Source organism: Scophthalmus maximus, chromosome 12 (assembly GCF_022379125.1).
Source record: "Scophthalmus maximus strain ysfricsl-2021 chromosome 12, ASM2237912v1, whole genome shotgun sequence".
Lineage (NCBI taxonomy): Eukaryota > Metazoa > Chordata > Actinopteri > Pleuronectiformes > Scophthalmidae > Scophthalmus > Scophthalmus maximus.
Genome location: NC_061526.1, coordinates 14,773,245 through 14,796,538, shown reverse-complemented (window position 1 = coordinate 14,796,538; position 23,294 = coordinate 14,773,245). Strand labels below are relative to the sequence as shown.

General features: G+C 45.7%; 1 protein-coding gene and 1 long non-coding RNA gene across 7 annotated transcripts in view; one reads left to right on the top strand and one right to left on the bottom strand.

Moving 5' to 3' along the window:
• Positions 1-23,294, bottom strand: part of LOC124849336 — a 279,602-nt gene that overhangs the window by 71,094 nt on the left and 185,214 nt on the right. The window lies entirely within an intron of this gene.
• LOC118317899 (chemokine-like protein TAFA-5) overlaps positions 1-23,294 on the top strand; it is a 122,755-nt gene that overhangs the window by 65,051 nt on the left and 34,410 nt on the right. For all 3 annotated transcript variants that reach the window (XM_035647027.2, XM_035647015.2, XM_035647034.2), the window contains exon 2: positions 11,165-11,314. In XM_035647027.2, the coding sequence (XP_035502920.1) occupies positions 11,165-11,314 (150 nt within the window). The remainder of the gene's footprint in view (positions 1-11,164; positions 11,315-23,294) is intronic.

Here is a 23,294-nt window from a genome sequence, read left to right as displayed (position 1 = left end):
CACTGCCCCCCCCACCACCACACACACACACACACCTCAGCCTGCATGCTGATCGAGCTGCGGTGAAAGGAGCCATGCACCCTGCCACTCCCATACACAAGTGCAAAGACGACGCACTCGTCAGCTTTCCGCCGTACGGCCGTCAGTCGCAATGTAACATCGCAAAATCATGTCAGCGTCGTGGCAGCTGTCGTGAAAACAGTGCGGGCCACGATTCACGTTCAACACCAACGGGCCGAGACTGAAAAAGCGGAGCAGCGGACTGCGCACAGTCACGGTTCCCCTTCAATGTCGCGTCAACGTGAAACGTCTTTGAGAGTTGCGCAAATGTTTAATAAAAATCTTTAACACTCAATCAACCGTTTGTCAGCTTCAAATAATCAGGATTATTGAGTCCAATACAGTAGGTGGATGGGTAAGTAGAGGGGGGTGGGGTGGGGGGGGGGGATTGGCCATCTGCACTGGTGCGGGAGTGTGTATTTGACCAGCCTGGTTAATGTCACAGTTACTTATGTGACCACAACTCCAGCTGGATTTATGCATCCCCGCGGAACGTGTCCTGGCCCTGGCAGATGCTTCTTTGCGGAGGAGGAGATTCATAGTTCAGTGTAAAAAATGTCACCTGCTGATCGCCGTAGTGCCGCTGCAACACGAGATGGATTATTCATGCAGGAATGAAGGTCTCCTCTCGATTTTGTAAATGGTTACTTTTTAGGGATTGTGTCATTCATTGCTTTCCCCCATATATATTTTAAAACAGGCATCTTTGTTCAAGTACATGAACAATATCCTTCTGAATTCCACAATACAATATTCTTCAGCATCCCGCATGCATTTTTCCTGGGAAATGGGGCATCGGACCCTAGTGCCCGATGGCGTCAGGCAATGACATGCATTAATTTCATACCTCAAGTAGTTGCAACGCAAATATATGAATTTTCTTTTTTGCTTTACCGAGCTTTGCTCCCATTTCTTCTATTTCACCTTTTCCACGACAGTCTCTGCCGCCATGACGAACATAGAAGAGAAAAATACAAGTAGCTCAAGATGGCCGGTCACAGCATCTCGTGTTGTAACTCTGTAGCCCCCTGTAGCCCCAAGCCGCCGTTATATTTTTGAAGAGTTACACCTCAGCTCTGACGGCACCTCGAGCAGACCAACGGAGCTTCTGCGACAGCCCGATGCAGAAACGTAAATCCATTACTCTTCCTATGCCGGGCGACCGCGACTTTTGACTCAGGAGGGTGGCTGGCCCTGTTCGCTCCCGGCCGGCGCTGCGGCTCGGCATTTTTGCTTCTCGTCGCGTTTCGATAAAAAAGTCTTTTACGGAATCCAAAAACCTCCCCACAACAATGAGCGGACCTTTTTCGGAGGTGGGGGAAAAAGCATTTCCTTTAAGAAAAGAAAAGAAAAAAATAAGCTTTGTTCAAGTGATATTTTGTTGTCAAAGAGCCGGAGAGGTTGTAAATTGCGAATGTCCCACCCCCTGCTGAGTGCCGGTGTGTCAGCAGGAGAATAAATGGAGGAAGGAGAGAGAGGGGGGAATATAAAGCACACGTACAAAGAAGTGTTAAACAGCGTAAAACAAGTTTTAAAAGTAAAACACGACTGCAATTTCAGGTAGCTATCTCCTACACATCTATCTATACAGTACACCCTGAGGGGACAGAAAGCGAGGAATGATTGGCCTCTCACATGTTCCGCCCAGGGGTCTTTAGTCTGCGAAGTCATAGCCACATTTAGGGGACTTCACCCTATCATCATGGCCCCCGCATCGACGTATCCTCCTGGGGCGGAAAAAAAAAGAAGGTGCCTAATTGCGGTAGCGAAGCGGCACCGGTATGTGTGTGCGCGCACAAAAAGCTTCCCCGTGTTACCGGGGGGGGGGGGGGGTTACCGAGGTCATTTGTTCTCCCTTTTCTCCCGCGTTTTTTTTTTAATCGATGATCATTCATTGTTCCACGCCAGAACCCTGTTATTAAGCCGAGCTCATTATTCTAAAACACTAACGCCGGAAAAGAGAAAAGAGGGCGTCTCGTGGGAACAACGCCGTTCTTTTCTACGCGGTTTACACAAGGTCACAGTGGGGGGAAAAAAAGGAGCGCCGGGCTTCATTATGAAAACCCTGTTGAGCTACACTACTATTGAGATGTTCGGTTGAATGTGTTTAATCACAAGTCGATGCAATGGGAAAAGAAGAAAAGGAAAACATGATTTGGTTTGATAAGAATGGATCTCAAAGCCTCTGTGTTTTGCATGCAGCTGCAGTGTTGGCATCCCACGGCTTCAGTTGAGGCATTGTTTTCACATCTAAGGCTGGAGTTCCCATAAATATATTTGCTATTGATCAGTTGATTGATTACTTCATATGCATAACGTAAGAATATTTTTTTTTATGTAGGAGGTGATGTAAGGCCCACAAATTGCTTGTTATTTATTCGAATAATAGTCAATTTAAAGGATTTTAAAAGTATTCTCAAACAGAAATACAGAAAATCCTCAGTAGGGTTTTAATCTAAAAAAAAATGTTCATCATACAAATTTAGGGAAGTATTGAACAACTTAGAAGAGCTTTGTTACGAACCGCCTTATTTAAAATCAGGCTATTATTGAGAAAAGGCATTTTTAATGAAGCATGTGGGAAGCAGCTTTTATTGCTGTAGCTTCGGCTGCATGACAACATTCAGTTATTGCAGTGTGTGTGTGTGTGTGTGTGTGTGTGTGTGTGTGTGAGAGAGAGAATAGAAAGAGAGGGGGTGAGCTCTGTCTTGCGGTCAAATTTGTATGCCGAATACGCGTGCTACCTCTTATAAGTGCATGTGTTTATGTTTCACTGTGTACCTGCCGCTCGCCCAGACATTTTTCGCGTAAAAAAAAGAAAAGAAAAACCAAATCCCTCATCAGAGTGGCTCCACGGCGCCAGCGGAGAGCTCCGACAGGCTCTTTCACCCAAAATAGATCAGCCAGACCACAGCTCCCCTCTCCCTCGCCACGATGAGAGAGTGCCCCCGATGAGGATTGTCTCCAGAAGTTTCTCCGACTCATGAAGGCACAGGCAGGGCATTAATAATTCCAAGGCTAGCTGGGCTGTGTGATGAGTTTTTGGTCACTCTATCTGTGTTAAGGCAGAAAATGGATGTCTTCTGTGAGTCGAGGCGGGCTGAATGGGGGGGTTCGGCTCTTTTCTATCTGCTGCTTGTTACGAGATGGTGGGACGTTGGCTGCGCCCCCCCCCCCCCTCTTGTTCAATCATAATTCCAGTGTTGGTATTTGGCTTCGAAAGATATATTGGCAGCGCGCCCAGAAGCAGAGAGTCAAATAGTGTTTTAAAGGAATCTGACACGTTTAAAGGATTCTTATTCTGGAAAAATTAGAGGACTGTTACCACTCAGCTTAAAGCCTGGGAACACTCTGTCGGTAGGTAACGAAACAGAAACAAATTGGATGGAGCGAGGAAAAATGAGACCCCCCTCCTGCCGCGCATTTAAATCGTCAAACCTCTTGCGCTCACTAATTTTCTGTTCCACGGAATACATTTTCTCTGAAAGGCGAACATATTTTTCCACACCTTTTGAAAAACAAGCACCAGCCGCTTTCACTCACTTGTCACTGTTGAGGTCCACACTCCACAAAAAATGGAAGTCCACGTTAATGGCCAGGTTAATTCATTGTCTCCGCGCCGCACGCCCCTCCTGCTGGAGTGCATGTCGTTTCAGAGATTTCATTTAGAGGCCCCACATCATCTGACTGCGCTTCCCCCCCCCCCCACGGCTTTAATGTTGTCTCCTCCTCTGCGTTACACCACATGGCGTGTCAGTTGGCTTGTCCGGCCTCTGACTAGGCTTGTTAAAAGGATTCATTTAAAAAAAAAAAAAAAACAACTAGCCCACCGGGCCTCGGGGTAGAGGGATGACATCAAGGTTCTACTAATGCAACGTTTGGATCCAGTTTTTTGGCGGCAGACTCGCCTCTCTCATTTTGAGCAGCTGTGGCACGCTGGAGTGATATGGCATTCGAGGCCTGGCGAGGACCGACGTGTAGCTACACACACACACACACACACACACACACACACACTCGGCCCTCTCCAGCAGAGCAGATGTGACGCCACTCGCCGGCTACATCAAGCTGCCGTGTAGTGTTTTCTGGGTTAAGTGGAGCATATATGGTAACGGATTTTTTAAAAACGAGTTATACACCTAGAACACACACCCACACACACACACACAAACTCACACACACACACACACACACACACGAGAGACACCTCGGACTCCTCCGAGACACCGCGACAACAATGTTTGCTTAATACACAAATCAATATGTTATATTTCAGCACTTAAGGCGTCTTACCTCACGCAGCATATTTTTTCTGGCCCCGCCAGCGAGATGGCAGTGCTCTGAGGAAGCCAAAGTCAGTCGCTCGAATGACCCGAACCGCAAAAACGGTCCGGCTCAGATGCACGGAGCGAAGTGGCCCACTTTCATCTGTACACTTTCACCGGTGCTTTATAATTGGCGATGTAAACAAATTCAGAAATGGTGCCCTGATAAGAACAGCATTCACACTTTTGCAGGGATATTCGTCGCCCCCCCTCGACCAGCAGACCCATCGCACACAAATTGCCTCACCACTACTACTCAGTGTCACCGTTGCCAGGCCGGATGTGTTCTTTTCACCCAACTGGGTTGAGATTTAATTTTGGCAAGTCGTCATGGGTTGTGGTACTTGTTGCACTATCAGGGTGGTGTCTATGTACAAAATGTGGGGCTATAGTCCTTGGTGGCCCATTGCTGCAATTTGTGTCAAAAAGTGGAGTCGTAACTCAGGGTACTTGTATCTTAGGTTAAGTGTGACTTTCACTTCCCGGGCACACCGTTGCCCCCGATGTTCACTGCAAATAAATGCCCAGAAAACCTGCATAGAAAACACAGCAAAACATTTTTAATAGGCTCCTTGTAACTTGTCTGAGAAGTTTCCTACGGTATAAAAGTAAATAATGAAATTTAAAAAGTCTTCAAACTGTGAAACGGAAAGGCAACAAAAAAACAGCTGGACTTGAAGCCCACTGTGTAACTGACTGAAACACGATGGAGTACTTCCTCTTCCAAAAATCCTCGTAAACAAAATCATAACATCAGATCTTGGCCGATAATCGTCTGATTCATAGTTTGTCTTCGGTATCAAAGTAGTCCCGGTGCTTGTTGTCTATTTTTTGCTGAAAAGAAATGGCCTCTCTAGTAGTCGACACAGTACGACTTTCCATCATGCAGAGTGTTAACAAATTGCACAGAAAATTTTACAGTCGATACTTACACACTCCCCGAGATTCATCCTCAGTAACTTCTCAGTTTTCACTAGATGTGAAGTGCAGTGCAGGATAAAGCTTAACTGATATCTCACAATCTGATACCCTGCATCACTCGACAGAGAATGGGATATAATGAAATTAGGGACCGTCTCAAAAGTGCATGCGACATGTCTCGTGGAATTTTCTGATATTAATCAGCGGTGTTATAAATCGCATTATGTGCAAGAAATATCAGAAAAAAACAATTTAACATGGGAAAAGAAGCAATGTAGAGAATTGTGACATCCAATCGTGACATTTCCGGAAAATAAACTCATTCAGATGAAGATATTAGTTTTGTGTTGCACCCCTATTTATTATATAATATAATGTCCTGGTAATTGCTTTGGAGCAACTGAGAGTAAGTGCATCGCTCTCACTCAGGGTAAAATACATTTAATTCAGTGTATGATCTCTGAGATGTGGTGTTTATTTACCATTAGCAAACATTTCATTGCCTTTTTTTGGGATGGGGGCCTGCATCCTTCATTTTCACGCTGCCAAAAGTTCTAATTAAAAACTCATTCTGTTGGACTGCAAGTATCTTCAGTAAATTTCACGGCAGACTGTGTCTGTCAGACACATAAGGACACTCGGAAATAAAGCTAGAAAATATATGAAATAAAAATTATATTTCTTGTGCAGCACAGTATGCAATCCCAGCATGACTCCAGCACACTGAGGCTTTTCAAAGTACAACAAAAGAAAAAGCTATATCTACCACTCCTACCAAGCCTAAACCACACGTTTATAAATATCGAAGTATTTGGATCAGCAGATTCAGACTCTAAAAAGCAGGTTTTACTTATATATTGATCACTTGAACAAAACATTTTGAAGAATAATCTTTGAAAAACTAATGTAAAAGAGCCTCATGGAAGAAAAAAAAGGCTTTCAGACATCTGGGCAAAAGATACAGGCAAGAAGAAGGGGGAAAAAAAGTCATGTTTCCCTGAGTTGTAGCTGCGCCGGACATTTGTCAAAAGGTCGTGTGTGGAGCAGAGCAGTTGTAATGTGCTGAGGAGCGAGAGGAGAAATAATAAAGCACAGGAGCATGTCAATAACATTACGTCGTATCAGGCCAAACGCTCGGCCACATAAATCCGTCTTCTTCCACAGTCGGAGCTTTCATTTCACTCCAGGGTGCCCACACATACATTTTAATCAGCCATTTGGCCGGCCAAGCTGACAACTGCTCGACAACAGAAGCCGATAAGGGTGATGATAAATCATAGCACGACTGCTACAAGCTTTGCGTTAGTTTCTGAGAACACCTGCCAGTTTCAGATTTTTTTCCCCCACAATTCATGAGGCTATTCCAGGAAACAAGATTAGCGTTTCCTGTCTTCACGGTCCAATTTCTGCCCCGGCTGCATCTTTGCATGTCTGAAAACTGTTAATGAAAAATACTTTCCTAACTGCACAAATACAGGGGTTGTTTTCCGAACCAGTTTCTGTAGTCGTGCCTTCTAAAAAAATGCAGCTGTGTGATCCTGTGATACTCTCTAACCTTTTCCGCAGATCCCACCAGGCCAGTTAAAGAGCAATACTACCTTTGTTTTAGAAAAGAAGGAATGAAGTCGACACCTGCTTCATTGGGGTACTGAAACCCGCTTGTCCTCAAGTTATCTCGCACGATATTTGGAAAGACTGCAGACGCCCAGAACGCTTGCAGCTGAAACTGAGTTGTTTTAAAACTATTTCTCTATTGCAATTCTCTGCAGACAGATGTCTATATCATCTCAAATACTTGATATTCACCACACATATCAGGCAGAGGTAGGGCAAAATATGCCGTGCTCTTCAGATGGCTTCTCACAGAAAATCCTGTGGGGGTGACATGAATATAAAGTCTAGACAGTTTAAATACTCTGTGCCATAATACTAATACACAGCGTATTTAGTGTTAGCTTTTTATCCCGGGGCGGAGTTGCTCTGGGAACGCTACTGTCAGTTGGTTGGTCAGTCCACCACTTTGGTCCAGATTTAACATAAAAACTACATGATGGATACAATGTTGTACAGACATTAATGAGATGAATGAGGCTGATCTGTGCACAAGAAGTCATCACTTCTCCAGTGAAATATCTCAGCATCTACCTGATGATTTACCACCAAACTAACGTACCAATTGTCCTGGTATCCAGAGGGTCTACCCTGATGACTTTTGGTCATCCAAAGTCCAAACTTTTCCATCTGGTGCCACCATGAGTTTGATATTCGTGGTTTTCAGTTTTAAAGCATCATGATCCGTGTCTTGTGAAATGGTCTGACTCCAAAAACTTGCCACTTTGAACCTACAGAAATTAACAACAGAGGTAGAATACAGAATTAAATATATGTTCCTTATGGATACCACATGCTGAAGCATTTAGAAGAAACTGAATTTCCCATAATCCTATCCTTAGTGTTGATCAATATACACAATGCCAGTAAATACAATGCTCCTGATATGTTTTTTCATGAGCACTGTTTTTATATTTAGATTGGGTTTTAAATTAGAAGATTCTTTATAACCCCCATGAAGTCAGTGCATAGCTGTATAGAAGACAATGTATACTTTATTGTAAGACGACAACAGGAAAATGATTCTGTTTCCTATAGCAGCTGCAGCTGTGACAGTAAAAACCAAGGCGGTCGTTTGATGAAACGCAGGCAATTAGTGAGCTCCATCCACTAGAGGTATCTCTCCGCCAAATCAGCCACCGTCTTTGAGCTTGTCGACTTCACACGTGGCACCTCAGCGCCACAGCCATCCGCGCCATTACCGAAGACAGCAACACAGTCTTTGGTGGCTTCTCGCAGTGCAAGAGTTCCAAAGGGAGGAGAAACTAACTGGCAAAGAGAGGAAGCAGGAAGCAGGCATGGGGAGCATGAACATCTGCAGAGGTGGGCGGGTGTGGGGGGTATAGGATGCAGGAAGAAAACGCAAACACACTTAACAGATTCAGATACCCCCCCCCCCCCCCCCCCCCACACACACACACACACACAGGGGCATTCATGAAAAGTCATTATCCAGCATCACCCAGAGAAGACAGAGGAGTTGCAAAAGGGAGGAGGGAGTTAAGTGAGAAGGCATGGAGGAGGGAAAAAAGGAGGACAGAGGAGGAGGAGGATGAGGTGTGGATCTGGTCTTGATCTCTCAAGTGCAAATACATAGCAGATTGGATTTTGGTGGAATGTGAATTTGAGCAAAGGCTTCCGGTGACGAAGAACCGGTTCGTTGCATCTTGTTGAAATTGGATATGGTATTGATAATTATGTTTTCATTAGCGCGTAACCACGTGAAAATACAAATCATTGTGTTTTCATTACCTTTCGAATGAGCCCTTCATTACGACATAGGGGGTGAGTTCTCCTCCACGGAGTCGGCCATTGTTGCACAGCGATATTTCTACAGTGGCTCACGATGGACAAACCAAACACTGTTCACTGCCTTATGACCACCGTGGGTTCTTTACCACGCTCGGAAAGGGAACGCCGAGGGGAGGGGGTATTCAATCAATCGAAGTCAGCACCCTCACTGCCAGATGCCGCTAAATCCTACACACTGGACCTTCAAGACATCTTGCTGCAAATACGTTATCGCTCCTCACCGCCATTATAGTGTTGTATACATTCATAGATACACACAAACTGTATACTATCAATGTATAGAAAGAGGATATAGTGTACAACGGAGGCAGACGTGACTGCTCTTCTACGTTGTGACTAACTGGCCACTTTGGTTCATTATATTTTCTTGTAAGTTCACAACCTTTTATTTCTGTCATGCACCTTAACATAAAAAACAGTCTTCGAGACAATTACGGGACAGTTGCGATAAAGAAGAAAAAACACACAAAGAAAAAGTTGTTAAACTATCTCACAATTGGATGTTTTTTTTAAATTATTTTGTTAAGATACACTGAAGAATGATGTGATTGTGTTTGAATTGAAAAAATTACCCACATCATGAGTTTAACAAACCGTTTAAAAGCCAATTTGATTTTTTCGAAAATTGTTAATGCCCTAATTTCCCTGGCTCATTAAGAGATGACATTTTGTGGCTACATGGCCTTTCATAGGCCATCTGTTTTTGTGGTTGGCGTTCTAATGATATGCATGCGTTTTTATGTAATAAGTTAGTGTGCGGGAAATTAGAATAAAGAAGAGTAATATTCTTGTTTTTTAAGAGCACAAGTTCAAGCTGAAGTTTACTTGTTATTGCGACTGTATCCACATGCAGCAGAGTCAGCATATAAGCAAATAAACGAAACATAGAGGCGCCACACAGAGACGGAAATATGTTAAGTGAGTGTTTGAGTGTTTGTTGAATGGGCAGATTCATAACTTGAATTGTGTCCTCGATACTGGACCTTTTGAAATGATTTCGGTATGGAAATGCGGTGGTGGCTAATAGATGAGATCATGAAAATGAATTAATGCGAAAAGAGCGGTTTATGTTTATACATACAGAGACACGGGATTAAAATAGCTACATAATGTATACTCTCCAAGTATGGCCCATTGGCCACCACAGGTACCAGTGTGTGGATGAGTCCTGATAGATCCCCATTACCCCAGGTGTGACCCCTGGCAGCTCAGTTCATTAAGCCGGCCACCTAAGTGTCCGGGACTCAAGTCCAGTTTTAATCACAACTTCTATCCTCTTGCCAATCACAATTAGATTCCTGATAAGCCTCTCAAGGATGGCACCCGGGGGCCTCTGCACCGAGACAAAGGTTAATTTGCAAGCAGCAAGGGCCCGGCTGTAGGGTCAAAGGTCACCTGATTGAATACATGGAGGATGTGTGTGTGTGTGTGTGTGTGTGTGTGTGTGTGTGTGTGTGAGAGAGAGAGACGGGCGAGCCTTGGCAGCAATTACAAAGTTCATCAGTATTCATGCGTTTCGTTTCGTGGCTAATGGCTACATTACCCTCAAAGAGGTGGGCTGATAGGATGTGGCCCCTTAATGGGAATTAGCTTGTGGGTACTCTTAAGGTGGCGAAAAATTCAAAAGCAATTTCTTCACCGTTGTCTTTTAACGTCCCCTTCGCACAGTTCCACTGGAGCTGTTCAGGGTATGAGATCTTTGACTTTCAGTCTGGTCATGATGATGTAACATTTGAGAGAAGAAATACCTCATATTGCACTTGAAGGAATAACTGTGGAATTCATAGGCAATAAAAGAAAACCTTCATTCTATTCAATACACTCAGGGGCTTTAGGTGGTTATGGCCTCGGTTGCTTTGGTATGACCTGAAGCTAATGGTGACTAACTTTTAGCGAACAGCAATTATATGAGACAATATTTGCTCATTACAGATACATTGGTAATGGTTGTCGGATAAGTAACAAGAAATAGAACTGAGATTCCGAACACAGTTTGAGATAGAGCAAGGACGAGTTGATTCTAACATTGTAAAATGTCTTTATCACAAAAAAAATAACCGAAACAACAGTCGTGGAGGGTCCATATCACGATTACTGTATATCTGATATGATTATAGTACTGTATCAGTCAGGGTTCTAATTGGGAATGAACATTCATGTATTTTCATAAAAAGTCTTGGTACTGTATGGATACATACATTCACAAACACAGTATGCACTTGTGTCAGTGAGACCTGGTACTGTACCTCGACTTGGAGATGACCCTGCCAATTGAGCTACAAAATATATATTTTTTTAATAAAATAATAACAGATTTACACCGCTGAACCTTTGACGGGATCCAAATTGAACAGAGGAGACAGCCTCGTTGGTTTTGCCCTGTTTATGATTTCATCTCTCTGACCTCGCATCCTGTGGTGCCGTGTCATTTCCAGGCCAGCTGGCAGCGGGGACATGTGAGATTGTGACGCTGGACAGGGACAGCAGCCAACCACGGCGGACCATCGCCAGGCAGACGGCCCGCTGCGCCTGTAAGAAGGGCCAGATCGCTGGGACTACAAGAGCCCGGCCCGCTTGTGTGGACGGTAAGAGGAGGAGGAGGAGGAGGAGGAGGAGGAGGAGGAGGGGGCCGGGAGGTCCTGGCTCATAACTCGCCCATATTCAAACATGAGCGTGTTTTTTTCCCAAGGCATGTTTGACGTTCGTGTCGCAAATCGAAGCATGCATAGGAAATTAAGTGTAGAGTTGGACCACAACAAAATGCTAAATCACGTCATCAGTCTCAGCGTTTGGCTGTTTTTTAACTAGGAGCTCAAGGTGGATCAACATACAACGGGGATCAGGGTCTGCGAGATGAGACACGAAGCCAAGCCCAATTCACGGTTGAATCCTGTTTTTAAAAAGTGGCTGCGTGTGGCGATCCAAGTCCCGCACCAACAGATGGGCTGACGTTCATGGAAGAGTGACACGTGTCTGTCTGCTTCAGAAACATCGGGGCGCTTCATTACTGGATCAATCACAGAGTTGTTTAACAAAAAAGTCAAAAGAAGCCCCACTGCTCCCAGCTTCCCAAAGGAGCCCTCTTAGTCTACATCCCTTCAACTATTTGGACTAAACAAGTAATTCAAAAGGTCTGCAAATTAAAAAAAATAAATAATAATTACATTTAATCTGCAACTTAAAAAAAAGAAATGACTTTCATTTAATTTCATGAAATATGTAGTTAATGTCTGGAAAATGTAACGTAGAATAGAAATAGCATGAACCAGACCGTGCACAGTGTCAAAAGTTAATACAACACATAAAAAAAAGAACTTTAATGAAGTTAGTGTTGTAAAATGAATGCAGCGATTCAGTACATTTACTGTAAATTCACTTTTTTTTCATCCCCCCACCGCTTTGCACCATGTGTGAGTGGACGTACAGTTTGTATGACGTTACAGATTTGACCTTTTCACCATGTTCATTTACTTGCTGTAACCGAACTTCGCTTCACACTGAGATTCATCTGCTTCGTCTTAGTCCCGTAGAGGGAAAAAAAGAAAAGAAAAACGATCTCGCAAGCAGTCAGTCCGCCGTGCCCCCCGCTCTCGCCGCCGGATAAAGCCGCATAGATATTGCATAACGCCACACTATCCAGATATTATCGGGGGGTATTTGTCACGACGGGCTGCGTGGAGCGCTGTGGCATTTTGTTCAGGCTGGATACTGGAGGAGAGCTTATTGGCTTATCAGCATGGCTTGTTTAGAGACCCGCGCAGGTGGATGGCAGTTGTAGAGGTTTGCAGTACAACCTTTTACTGGGGGGGGGGGGATAAGGCTGGGAATCATATTCATTCTCATCTGTGGACATTGTGACACAGCAGATCAGAAACTACAAAACTGCGCTTATGTTGTGAACTAATCGCATGGAAAGACACTTCATATGTATAATTGACATACTGCATTGGACATGTGAGTGTGAGTTGGAAAATTATGGACATTAAAGCTTTTGAACTACATTTAAAGCCGGTCAACTTCATGCATTTTGGCCCTATAGGGCGATATACAATTCTATAGACAAAACAACAGTAATTGAAAATCTACTTTTATGACACCAGCGAAGCCAGTGCGGTCTCTGTGCAGATAACCTCAGATCATTGTAGATTACATGTCATTTTTTTATTTATCCGTCTTTGTTTTCCCATTTGAGATTACACAACCTTCTGATTTGTATTTAAATAAATAGTTTCAAGGGAATTAGTGCCAGATTCGCTCTTTAAGAGTAACATGCAGTTTTGCTCAAAAACACAATTGCTTGCAAACATAATCTTTCCCGATAGATATTTTAATTTGAAATATGAGTAACAGGCAGAAGTGGCTTCGTTGTTGTCTGTGTTGCCGTCTCCAACAGCCCTCTTCCTACCCGTGTTGAGTTTTTTTTTAAATGTGATTTGCTTCCGTTTACTCCTGCGGCGGACGGACACACCGGTCGGTCGGACGCCGTGCAGTGGCTCTGTCGGAGTCGTGACCTTATGCGGGTGTTTTTTTGGTTTCGAGAGTTTAATTTATTCACACATTCATACACGCACACGCACGTACACAGGGGCACATCTGTGCATGCACATTTCCCATGTCGGTTTGCTCCCGTATTGTCGCAATGCACAACCACACACAAACTCGTGCACAACACACACACACACACACACACCTTCCTTTTTTATTGCAGTTTATATTACAAAATCCCACAGCTTGATATTATTGGCAATGGAAATCGGAGATGCTTGTCTCAACGAATTCAATGTGTTTTTTTGTTGTTGTTGTTGTTGTTGTTGTTTATTCAGACTCAGGCTCTGCTCACTTTGGGGACACTGAGAGAGAGAGAGAGAGAAAGAGAGCCAGAGAGAGAGAGAGAGAGAGAAAGAGAGCCAGAGAGAGAGAGAGAGAGAGAGAGAGAGAGAGCTGACATAAAAGACCCCAAACACCACAAATGGGGTTTCAATCAATTTTAATCTACTCGAGTCCTTGAGGTCTGCTCCCCGTTGTAATGTGCCTTTCCCTCGGCTGACACGAGCCGCGTCCTTCACGCCTCAGCTCTCCGTTCACATCGGTCATCCCGCGCAATGCCGGATAATCCATAGCTCCGTCGACGGCCTCGCCCGGCTTCCGGTGGCGGCGGCGTGCGGTAATGAAAACGGAGCGGGTGCACGCCGCGGTGCCACTTCTTTGTTGCCGCGCGTTGCCCATTCTCCCCGGCGTCTCTCTGCGTGTGTTCGCCGATTTGAGGAGGTGAAAAAACGGGGGGGAGATAAGCCGCCGACATGATAAGCTTCCCCGCGGCCCGTGCGAGTCCATAAGGAGACTGGCTCGGAAGAGAGAGGGCTAAACCTTAAAGAATATCATCTTCGCGGCGTGACATGCTTTCTCTGACCCTTTTCATTTTCTCCATCACTTGTTTTTTTTGCTGCTTTTTTCTGCTTCTGCTCTTTGCCTTTTCCCCTCTTCCATCTCACACACACACACACACACACACACACACACACACACGCACACACACTCCCTCTCTCCCTCTGTGTCTTTGATGGCTCTACCCACTTCAGGCCCCCATATCGCATGCCCAGTGTCGCATAAGTACACCCTCTCCCATCTGCAATTTCATGCTCTTGAGCCTTTTTACCTTCTGTGCTTGACGACTTTTAAGAGAGCTGATATTGATTCTGATTAGGAGGGTGAGAGAGCGAGAGATTAGAGGGGAGCGGAGAGAGCTGCCGTCTCCTGCCCTGGCGGCGGGGGGGGGGGGGGGGGGGGGGGGGGGGGAGAGCGGGGCAAGAGTGACAGAGCTGCAGAAACGGGGAGGGGGGACTGAGGAGACTCAGACGGGGCTTGTTGAGGGTGAGTGTGGTTGTAGGCAGCTCAGCTTGGCGCCCCTGCCTGAGGTGAATGGGTTTGAGTTTGGTCTTTTTATTTTATTTTTATGGCTTGGAGGCTGATATTGATGAGAGCCTCGCAGGTGTCCAGTTTGGCACAGCTTCGGCCCGCAGGTGATCCTTTGATGGTGAAGAAACCGGTGTGTGGTCCTGTTTGTGTGTGTGTGTGTGTGTGTGTGTGTGTGTGTGTGTGTGTGTGTGTGTGAAAAAAGAGGAAGAATGATACACTAACACACGGTGGTGGAATGTACAATGACCAGAATTCAATAAAATAAACAAGAGAGCAATTATTATTATTTTATGGGCAACTTCAACTTCGCCTCGAATGGAATGCTTTTTACTCGGGCCACATTTGCTCGCAGTCACTCGTTACTTTGCGGATGCAAGTTTTTTCTCTTCACACAAAACGCGATCTGCTTCTAAAATATGACGCGACGTTTCGCGCGTCTCTCTTCTTGTCAAACCCCCGAGACGCTGTGAGACTGCACCGAAATACTGAGGTTGTCAAATCAATGAGCTGAAAGATGCTAAAGCCGAAAGAAGCTGCGGGTGACGATTCTCTGTAGTTTCATCACGACCCTCTTGTATAAAAGTATCAATAACACATTAACTGCAGCCTCTTAAAGTTTTATTTTCTCCATCTTTTTCTGTTGTAATATTTCCTAACCAGTTCACTATGCGGTTTCCAGTATTTCCTAAAGCAAACTTCCTCCCACATAATTCCTCTGCCACAACCTGTCTCAACTAAAAAGTATTAGTTAACTGGATGAAAAGAAAGAAAATAAGGTATTAGTATGTAATTACTTCCAGAAATGCGACTGGTTTTGCAGGTTATTCCATAAACTCTATTCAATAAACAGCGACTACAGCAGTAAAATGCTCCTATCACGTGACTGCATCAGTGATAAAGATCGGTTCTTTTGAATGCAGGACAGTTCATCACAATGCGCCATTTTCAACATCGTATTGACGTCAAAGATGGGCTTACTTATTCAACCGCTGCTAAGGCGCAACTTGCATTGTCATATCTATAACGCTGTTCTTTGAAGCTACGTAAAATTTAAAAAAAGACTCCCATCCCACTAGATGCACCGCCCCTGCACATGGTGTCCGTGAATCGGGCAGTGATGGAGACAACGGTATGCATCCGATTTCGGTCTCTGGGCTATTGTTAAACAGTACCGGGGCTCAAATCATACTGCATCACCCCACTGGTTTGATTTGATCCGCGGAGGGAAGGAAGGCGGCCGCGGTCTGTCGGGGAAACATGTCATGTCAGCTCCAGCATGCCAGTTAGCAAGCTGGCCGCCATACCGCAGCAGTGTCCAGGGGGACCGGGGCTGGGGGAAAAGATGGTGCGGCGGTGAATCCGTAATTTCGCTCCTTCTCTCTCCATTTTTTCTCTCGCTGTTGCACAAAACGCACACTTGCAGACGGGGAGACTGATGACCACGGGGCCGTGGCCTTATCAGAGGGAGAGGAGGAGGAGGGGAGGGCAGACCGACCGGGGCCGCAGCCGGGGATGGGTTGCTTCTCCTTGGGCGTGCCGGTTTTGGAGGCCGTAAGCCTCTAAACTGGAGCAGGACAAAAATTACATTGTGCTTTCCTTTTTTCTTAAATATATGGGCTACTACTCACACCAAGCATGTGCAACTCTCTCCCCCAATTTTTACATCACACGAAATCTCCAATTTTTCGAATTCAGTATTGCTTTAATATCCAAACTGGAGCGATAATAGATTTTTTTGTTGTCATGTGTACGGGCGGTTTGCTGCAAAAACCATAGTTTTGTTTTCTTTCTTATTATCCTCAACTGTGTTCAGATAGTGGAATTTATTTTTTTGTTGTTTTTCTCAGAGCATCCCGTTGCCGCCTGTTATTTTGGGAAACACTTTTGGCCGAAATAACGTCCGTCGAAATAAGTGAAGTTATTTGGGTAGAAGAAAAAAGAAAAGAAGAAAAAAAAAAGACAGGGAGGAAGACGTCGATTTTAATATTCCGATAATACCATGCGCCAGTAAGATGGAGACAGGTCCGGTCCAACTTCCCGGCTGTGATAAAGATTACATTTTTACACCTGGGTTTTACTTTAGGAACTTTATTTATCCTGCATCTTTTATGATAACCAGCTGTTTTGTAATAGTCAGGTTGTGACCATTTGCAGTGGTGGACATTTTATTTTAGGTAGCATAATACGTAGGTGGAATATTCACTAATAATAATAGTTTTGCAACTTTTACTACAGAGTTTTTGGTAGAGAACAACATGATTTTCTTTCACATCGCCGTACACATGTAAATAATTTGTCAACCTTCAGGATTCAGAACTTAAAAATGTTGAGGGCGAGTCAGAAAAAGCAACTTTTTTCCCCCCGTTGTTGTTTGTCGGAACTCTTCCCTGCACACTTCCCTGAAACATCGTTGAGGCGGCTTGCTCCAACTGCCAAGCTATCGCTTTCAAAGGGTGTGATGGAGAATGAGAAAACCCAAAGTCCCAAATGAGGAATGTATGTGTCATTTCTTTCATTCATTTCTCACATTCTGTCTTCTATCTCCCCCTTTCCTTCTTTTCCTTTTTTTTTGGGCACTGTGAATTCTTTTGGGGGGGGGGGGATATTAATGCGGATCTCCCCCTCCAGAGTCGCCGGTATCAAAACAGTTTCTTTGTGGGTTTAGACACGCGCGCACACACACACGCACACACACACACACACAGAAAATCAGAGCGAGCCTTTTGTTTTTGCAGTGTGACAAGCGGAAACACAATACAAAGAATGCTCGTATGCTCCCTGCAGGGTGAAAAAAGCTGACGGGTGTTGCACATTAGTATAAAAATAATACAAAGTGTCGTGCTCTGGCTTTGCATTCTGTGGCAGAGTTACAGTAAGTTTTCCATCCATTAACCTTGCATTATGTTGCTTGTTTTGCCTCCTCCCCGCCGGATTCCTCAATGAAGAAATACAAATTTCACGGACACCGAGGTTTACGCTTAATTTGAAATTCCCTTCGCACATATGCAATATCAACACGCTCGGATGCAAACGAAGTAATGCAACCTTTTAAAATTGGCGCCACGCTCTTTGTTAAAAATGCTTGATAACGGCAAAAACTGTTTGCTGCCACTTCTCCCCCCCCCCCCCCCCCCCCCCCTTCCAAATAATGGATGTTAATGCAGCCAAAGATGAATAAGTAGTCCGCTGGATGTGTGCACGCCCGTGCAGTGGAGTAATTCCATATGCATACATTTACTGTAAATATTTAATATCCCGGATGATATAGCTCATGCAGATAGCCATAATGCATTCAGGCAAGCCGTTATGCTCTCTCTCAACGAAGCCGCATTATCCACATAGCCCTTCTGCCCCGGGACCCAATGCACCGCCGCGTTCATGAATCCGCGGGCACGAGGTGATGAAGTGGACCCAGGTGTTCCAGGGTTTTCTGAGACGTTGATAACGTCAGGGGTTATTGATGCCCCATTGTTGTGCATCTTGCTCTCTCCGTGTTTTATTATCATTAATCCGCGAGGTGAGCGAGACAGAGGCCACTAAAGTTCTCTTGAGAAGTGCCTGATAAGCACATATGGATACAATGAAAAGTGGTCACATTTTTACAAACGCTACCTGGATTCTGTGTTTTTCTAATTCGGATGCAGGTGTTTGTTTTTTTGTTTCTCCTGGCGGGCGAATACAAATAACATCTGATATAATTCTTGCCGGATCCTGCGCCGGTTCAGTGCCAAAATTCGTTCAGCCGAGGATCAACTCGGCCCTAAGTGTCCATGAAGAGGGGGGGCGCCGGCGCCGGGGGGAGGATACCTTCCAAGCGCCAGCGCATCTGGCTTTCAAATGAGCTGTCAGTCCCCTCGTGTTGAAGTACTGCAGAGCTCTTCATGGAGCGTGGGGGATTGTTAGCAAGGCCAGCGGCAAGCAATCACTTGGCGAGGCCCGCCACAGTCACCCTCCCTAACATATCCCTTATAAATCTTCAAGGGCCCGCACTGTACTTGTCAGCCCGGCTGTCACTCACTCCGCTCGTCTTTTGCATCCGCGAAGAGCTCACGAGTGGACGTCATCACACGTGGTGGGGGGGGAGAAGAAAAAAAAATCAGAAGTGCTCATATAAATTGAGACATTACATATACAGTACGCACTTCCACATAAAAGCAGACGGATGAAATAAATCAGCAGATACGAATAAAGCTTTTCCCCCCTCTTTTTCCTCTCATTTGCGATACGTCTCTTTACATCTACATCTCTGGCAGCAACCTTGGTCGGACCCCACACGCCGCCGCGTGCCTTCGCCAAACGCCCGCTCTGTCCCCCCGCCCGTGTGTCCCAACGAGCCCCTCACCGCCACTATACCCTGGGTGATGGCCTGTGCTCTCAGCCTCTCCGGCTCACGGGTCTTATTGCAAGAGAGACGTTCCCCTCCTGCCAGCGAATGCATGACCAAGGGGATGTGTCTTTTGCGAGGCTACGAGCTATGGACAATTAATTAATGATAACTGCTTCGAAGGGCCCTCCCCTCAGGGCCGTGTTATGATTTACAGCAGCAGGAGGGCGTCGCAGCGGTCTGTGGTCCGTGATGGTACAATGGTTCAAATTGTGGATCCTTTAAGATCCCTTTTTTTCTATCTCGGTGACCAGGCTGTTAATCCAACACTGTGACCAGACCTGTGACGTGTGTTTCCTTGACTTTCATATTAATGGAGTCTGGGTTTCTTTGGGTGTGACTCATTCCATGTGTCACGGTGGACGTCGTTGCTAACGACCTAGTGCATCTTTTCTTTTTCTTTTTTTTGTGCAGGAAAGGATTTTCACGAATACAAAATAAACCTGAAAAAAATGAAATAAAAAGAAAAAACAGGAACATTACATATGCAAATTAGTATTTGCAAAAAGTACCGATTTTTGGGGGAAAATATATAAATAAAAGGAATAAAAAGTTACATGTGTAAAAACTTTGCTCATGAACCTTTAACTCATAGCAAGCAGCAGTTGACTGACAAGTCTGTTTACCTGGTTATTAACTGACTGAGTCAAACTGGTATAATCGGTAAAAAAAACCTGGGAATATATAGATATTATATAAAGATATAGATGCAGTTTGTTTATGGTAGCTTGTAACTTGTAGGTCACTCTGATAATACTACTACTACTACTAATAATAATGATATCTCTAAAACAAAGATTTATGTCACAAACTTTCCAAAGAAATACAAAAGCAACCCCAAAATATTTCCACAAACCCTGAAGTGTTCCCTGTTTATATATTCCATCTGTTGCTGTGTTTTCATACTAGTAAGTGTCCAAAAAGCTTGGTGTTCATTCTCTGTGCTGCCTTTTTTTCAATCATGTCCTTGAAATCACCTCAGGAATAAAAATGGAAGTCAGGCATGTGAGACGTCCTCAAGTACGCCTGAAACAAAGCACTTTTTTTTCTTCCTCCCCTCCTGACAAATATCAAGATGTGATATGTAAAATAGCTGCTTGTTCTGCGGTGATTCCCTGCGTTTGTCTGAATGTCAAGTGTGCGGCGCACTCGGTGAAACGCGTCGGCGTGTTGGACGGCCTTTTTTCGTTGCCAGCTCTTGACGGAGGCTCGGACGACGTCGGGCCAATCATCTCCGCGGTGCCCCTCGCCATTTGATTTCTGCTGTCATCGGGGGAGGGGGGGGGGGGGGGGGGGGGGGGGGGGGGGGGGGGGGGGGGGGGGCTGCTGAGAGGAGCAGAAATTGTCTGCTCGCTCACTCTTTCACTCACTCACTCACTCACCGCTCTGATCCAACCCACACGAGCCCATCTGGCACAAGGAGAGGGGGAGCGCTCTCCCTTTTTAACCCCCATTACTCACAAGGTGCTGATTCCATATGATGGGTGTCAGAGCCCTGCGGTGTACATCTCCTCCACTCCCCGGCACCCACTTGTCTTCCTTTCATCTCCTCCTTGTGATTACAGTTCCTTCTTCTTCTTTTTTTTTTGAGCCCAAGGGAATCAGGTGGTCAGGGTCCCCTATTTATTCGTTGCTATGTAGGATGGATGGATGGATGGATGGATGGATGGATGGATGGATGGACTGCAAGGTACGTTCAATCAGTTGGAAGATGGAAAACGAGGGGGCGATCTGTGTCAAAACACAACACAACGCGGAGAAACTAATCCCCCCCCGCTGTCTCGTAACATGCCTTTGAGCTCCTGCTGGCTTATTTTCAGCACACTTTGTTGTTTTGTTCCTCGACGACGGACAAAGGGAAGCGCCACTTCATTTTGGTTGTTTGTGTTTTTTACCTATTTCACGCGCTACAAGTGGCCTGTGAAGGAGGGGGCTGGGACAACGCGGCCTTCACGCGATTGAGCGGCGGCGGCGGGTTTGTGCGCGCGGCGCTGCGGCTGGAAGTCATTTGGTGGTCGCTGGATGTAAATATAACGCGGGCCGTGATGATCGTCCTCAGTAAAGCGGCGGAGGAACAGCTGCACGAGCACACAGGGCAACTAAAGAAGGGAGGCACTCTATTGTGAATGAAATGATAAAATGCGTAATTAGGTAGTCAATGTTGTGTTCCATCTCTCTCTCTCTCCCCCCCCCCCCCCCCCCCCCCCCCCCCCCCCCCCCCCCCCCCCCCCCCCCCCCCCCCCCCCCCCCCCCCCCCCCCCCCCACCCCTCGCTCTGTCTTGTGCTGATAGGTGCGACTCGGTGGTTTCCTCTCCATTTTCAGAAATGATGTTGTTCATTAACGCAATGGCAATTTCAGGCGGGGCCGTCTCTCTTCACTCGCCGCCGCGCTCTGCCTTCGGTAATTTACCTTTGTTGGCTGGCTTTGCAAATTTCATGGGAAACACGGGCTCACTTAATAATGCATGCGTCTCGACGTCGCGCGGACGTTCCGAAACCCCCGCCTGCGATCGCCGCCCCGGCAGCTGGGCGAACTCGGCCGGATGGACGGATGGATGGGGCGCGCCGGCTGAATGTGCGAACTCGTTGTGCAAGAGAATGAAAACCGGACGAGGGGATGGCTCTGTATGCGCACAGCTGTTCTAAAAAAAAAAACAACAACAAAAAAAACAAGGGAACATGAAAAAATGAGTTGGATCATTTGAGTTTTATGTTTCCGTACAATGTGTAGTGTAGAAAATTGTTGGCTATATCTTGATTTATGACTTTGTATGTGATTCTGACACTGTTTTGCAGTGGCTAGTTAGCCAGCTTTGGCTCTATCATCAGTTAATGTAGCGGTTGAATCTACTGACCCGCGCTCTCATTAATGTGTCGCCAACGTATGGCAGGGCCAACAACCATTCACTCTCACATTCACACCTATGCTCGATTCAGAGTCAATCAAATATCCCTTCTGGCAAAGTTTAACCTCACTCGGTCTTTTTGTGCAATTCATACAATGACACAAATGGATGGCGATGGCCATGGAGGCCGTTTTGACCACACCAAATTATTTCTCGGAATCTCCGCCGGGTGCCTGGCTTTGTCTCGATGGAGGAACACTGTTCTTATTTTGGTTTTGTGTTCACCTGCAGATACAAACTTTTTCTTTAAGGTCTTAGCATCGTGTTTGTAATTCGTCGTTGGCGACGCGCTCCGTGTCCTTATTTGTGCTGCGTTAGTATATGCTGTGTGTGTGTGTGTGTGTGTGTGTGTGTGTGTGTGTGTGTGTGTGCGTGCGCGCTGTCCTGAAACACAACTGCAGTCACCCTCAGCTCTCATCTAATTGTTCTGCAAAGCCCCGCGAGGAGGATTGTGGTCACAGTTGTCTTTGTCCTTGGGTTGGGGGCACCATTGGCTCACCTTGCCAGTAATAAAAGAAGAAAAAAAAAAGAGCCAGGCCTTCTGTTAAGTGTGTACAGACATAAAAAAAAGTGTGTGTGTGTGTGTGTGTGTGTGTGTGTCTGTGTGTCCCTCAGAAGGAGGACAGACATCATTATCCCCACCCTTCACACCATCCTGTCCCGGGGAACCTTTTAATCTCCCTGTGAGAAAAATGGAATAAAATCAGATGAAGTAAAGCAGAGTCGTCCCCCCCTGTGCCCCCCCATCCCCCCCCGCCGCTCCCTGCGCATCATCCGCCGCCGTCGCGAGGGGGCAATTTTTATAAGAGCCAGTCAGGGGACATCGCATGGCCAAAATAATATTAGCACGGTGGTGACAGGCATGTGAGGGCAAGATGAATCTTGGATAAAAATAAAGGCAAATGAATACAAATAGTGTCTCCTTCACCTAGAGGGGGGAATAAATCATATGTGGACTAATGTGGTGTGTTCTCTCCCTCTCTCTCTCTCTCTCTCTCTCACTCTATCCGTTGCTTTTCCCTTCTCCGACTCACTTCATCTGATTAGGTTAGCTACGGCGCAAGTGTCCCTCTGTATTCACAGTCCGCTCGGCGAGGTGGAGGTGGAAAGCGGCGGCATTTGCTCCGTGTAGGTGCCACTGTGGAGAAAACGCAGCCGTCTTTCGGCACCCCTTATGTCAGATGCCCGGTATGAAATGCGTGTGCATGCTTGTGTGGTCCACCGGCAAACTAAAGAACACACCGCACAGATGAAAAACCCCTCAGATCGCCAGTGTGTGCGGCGCTGCTCTCTAGCCGAATGTATGCGGTCCCATAATACTCAAAATTATGAAAAACAAACAACCATATCTTGACCCGA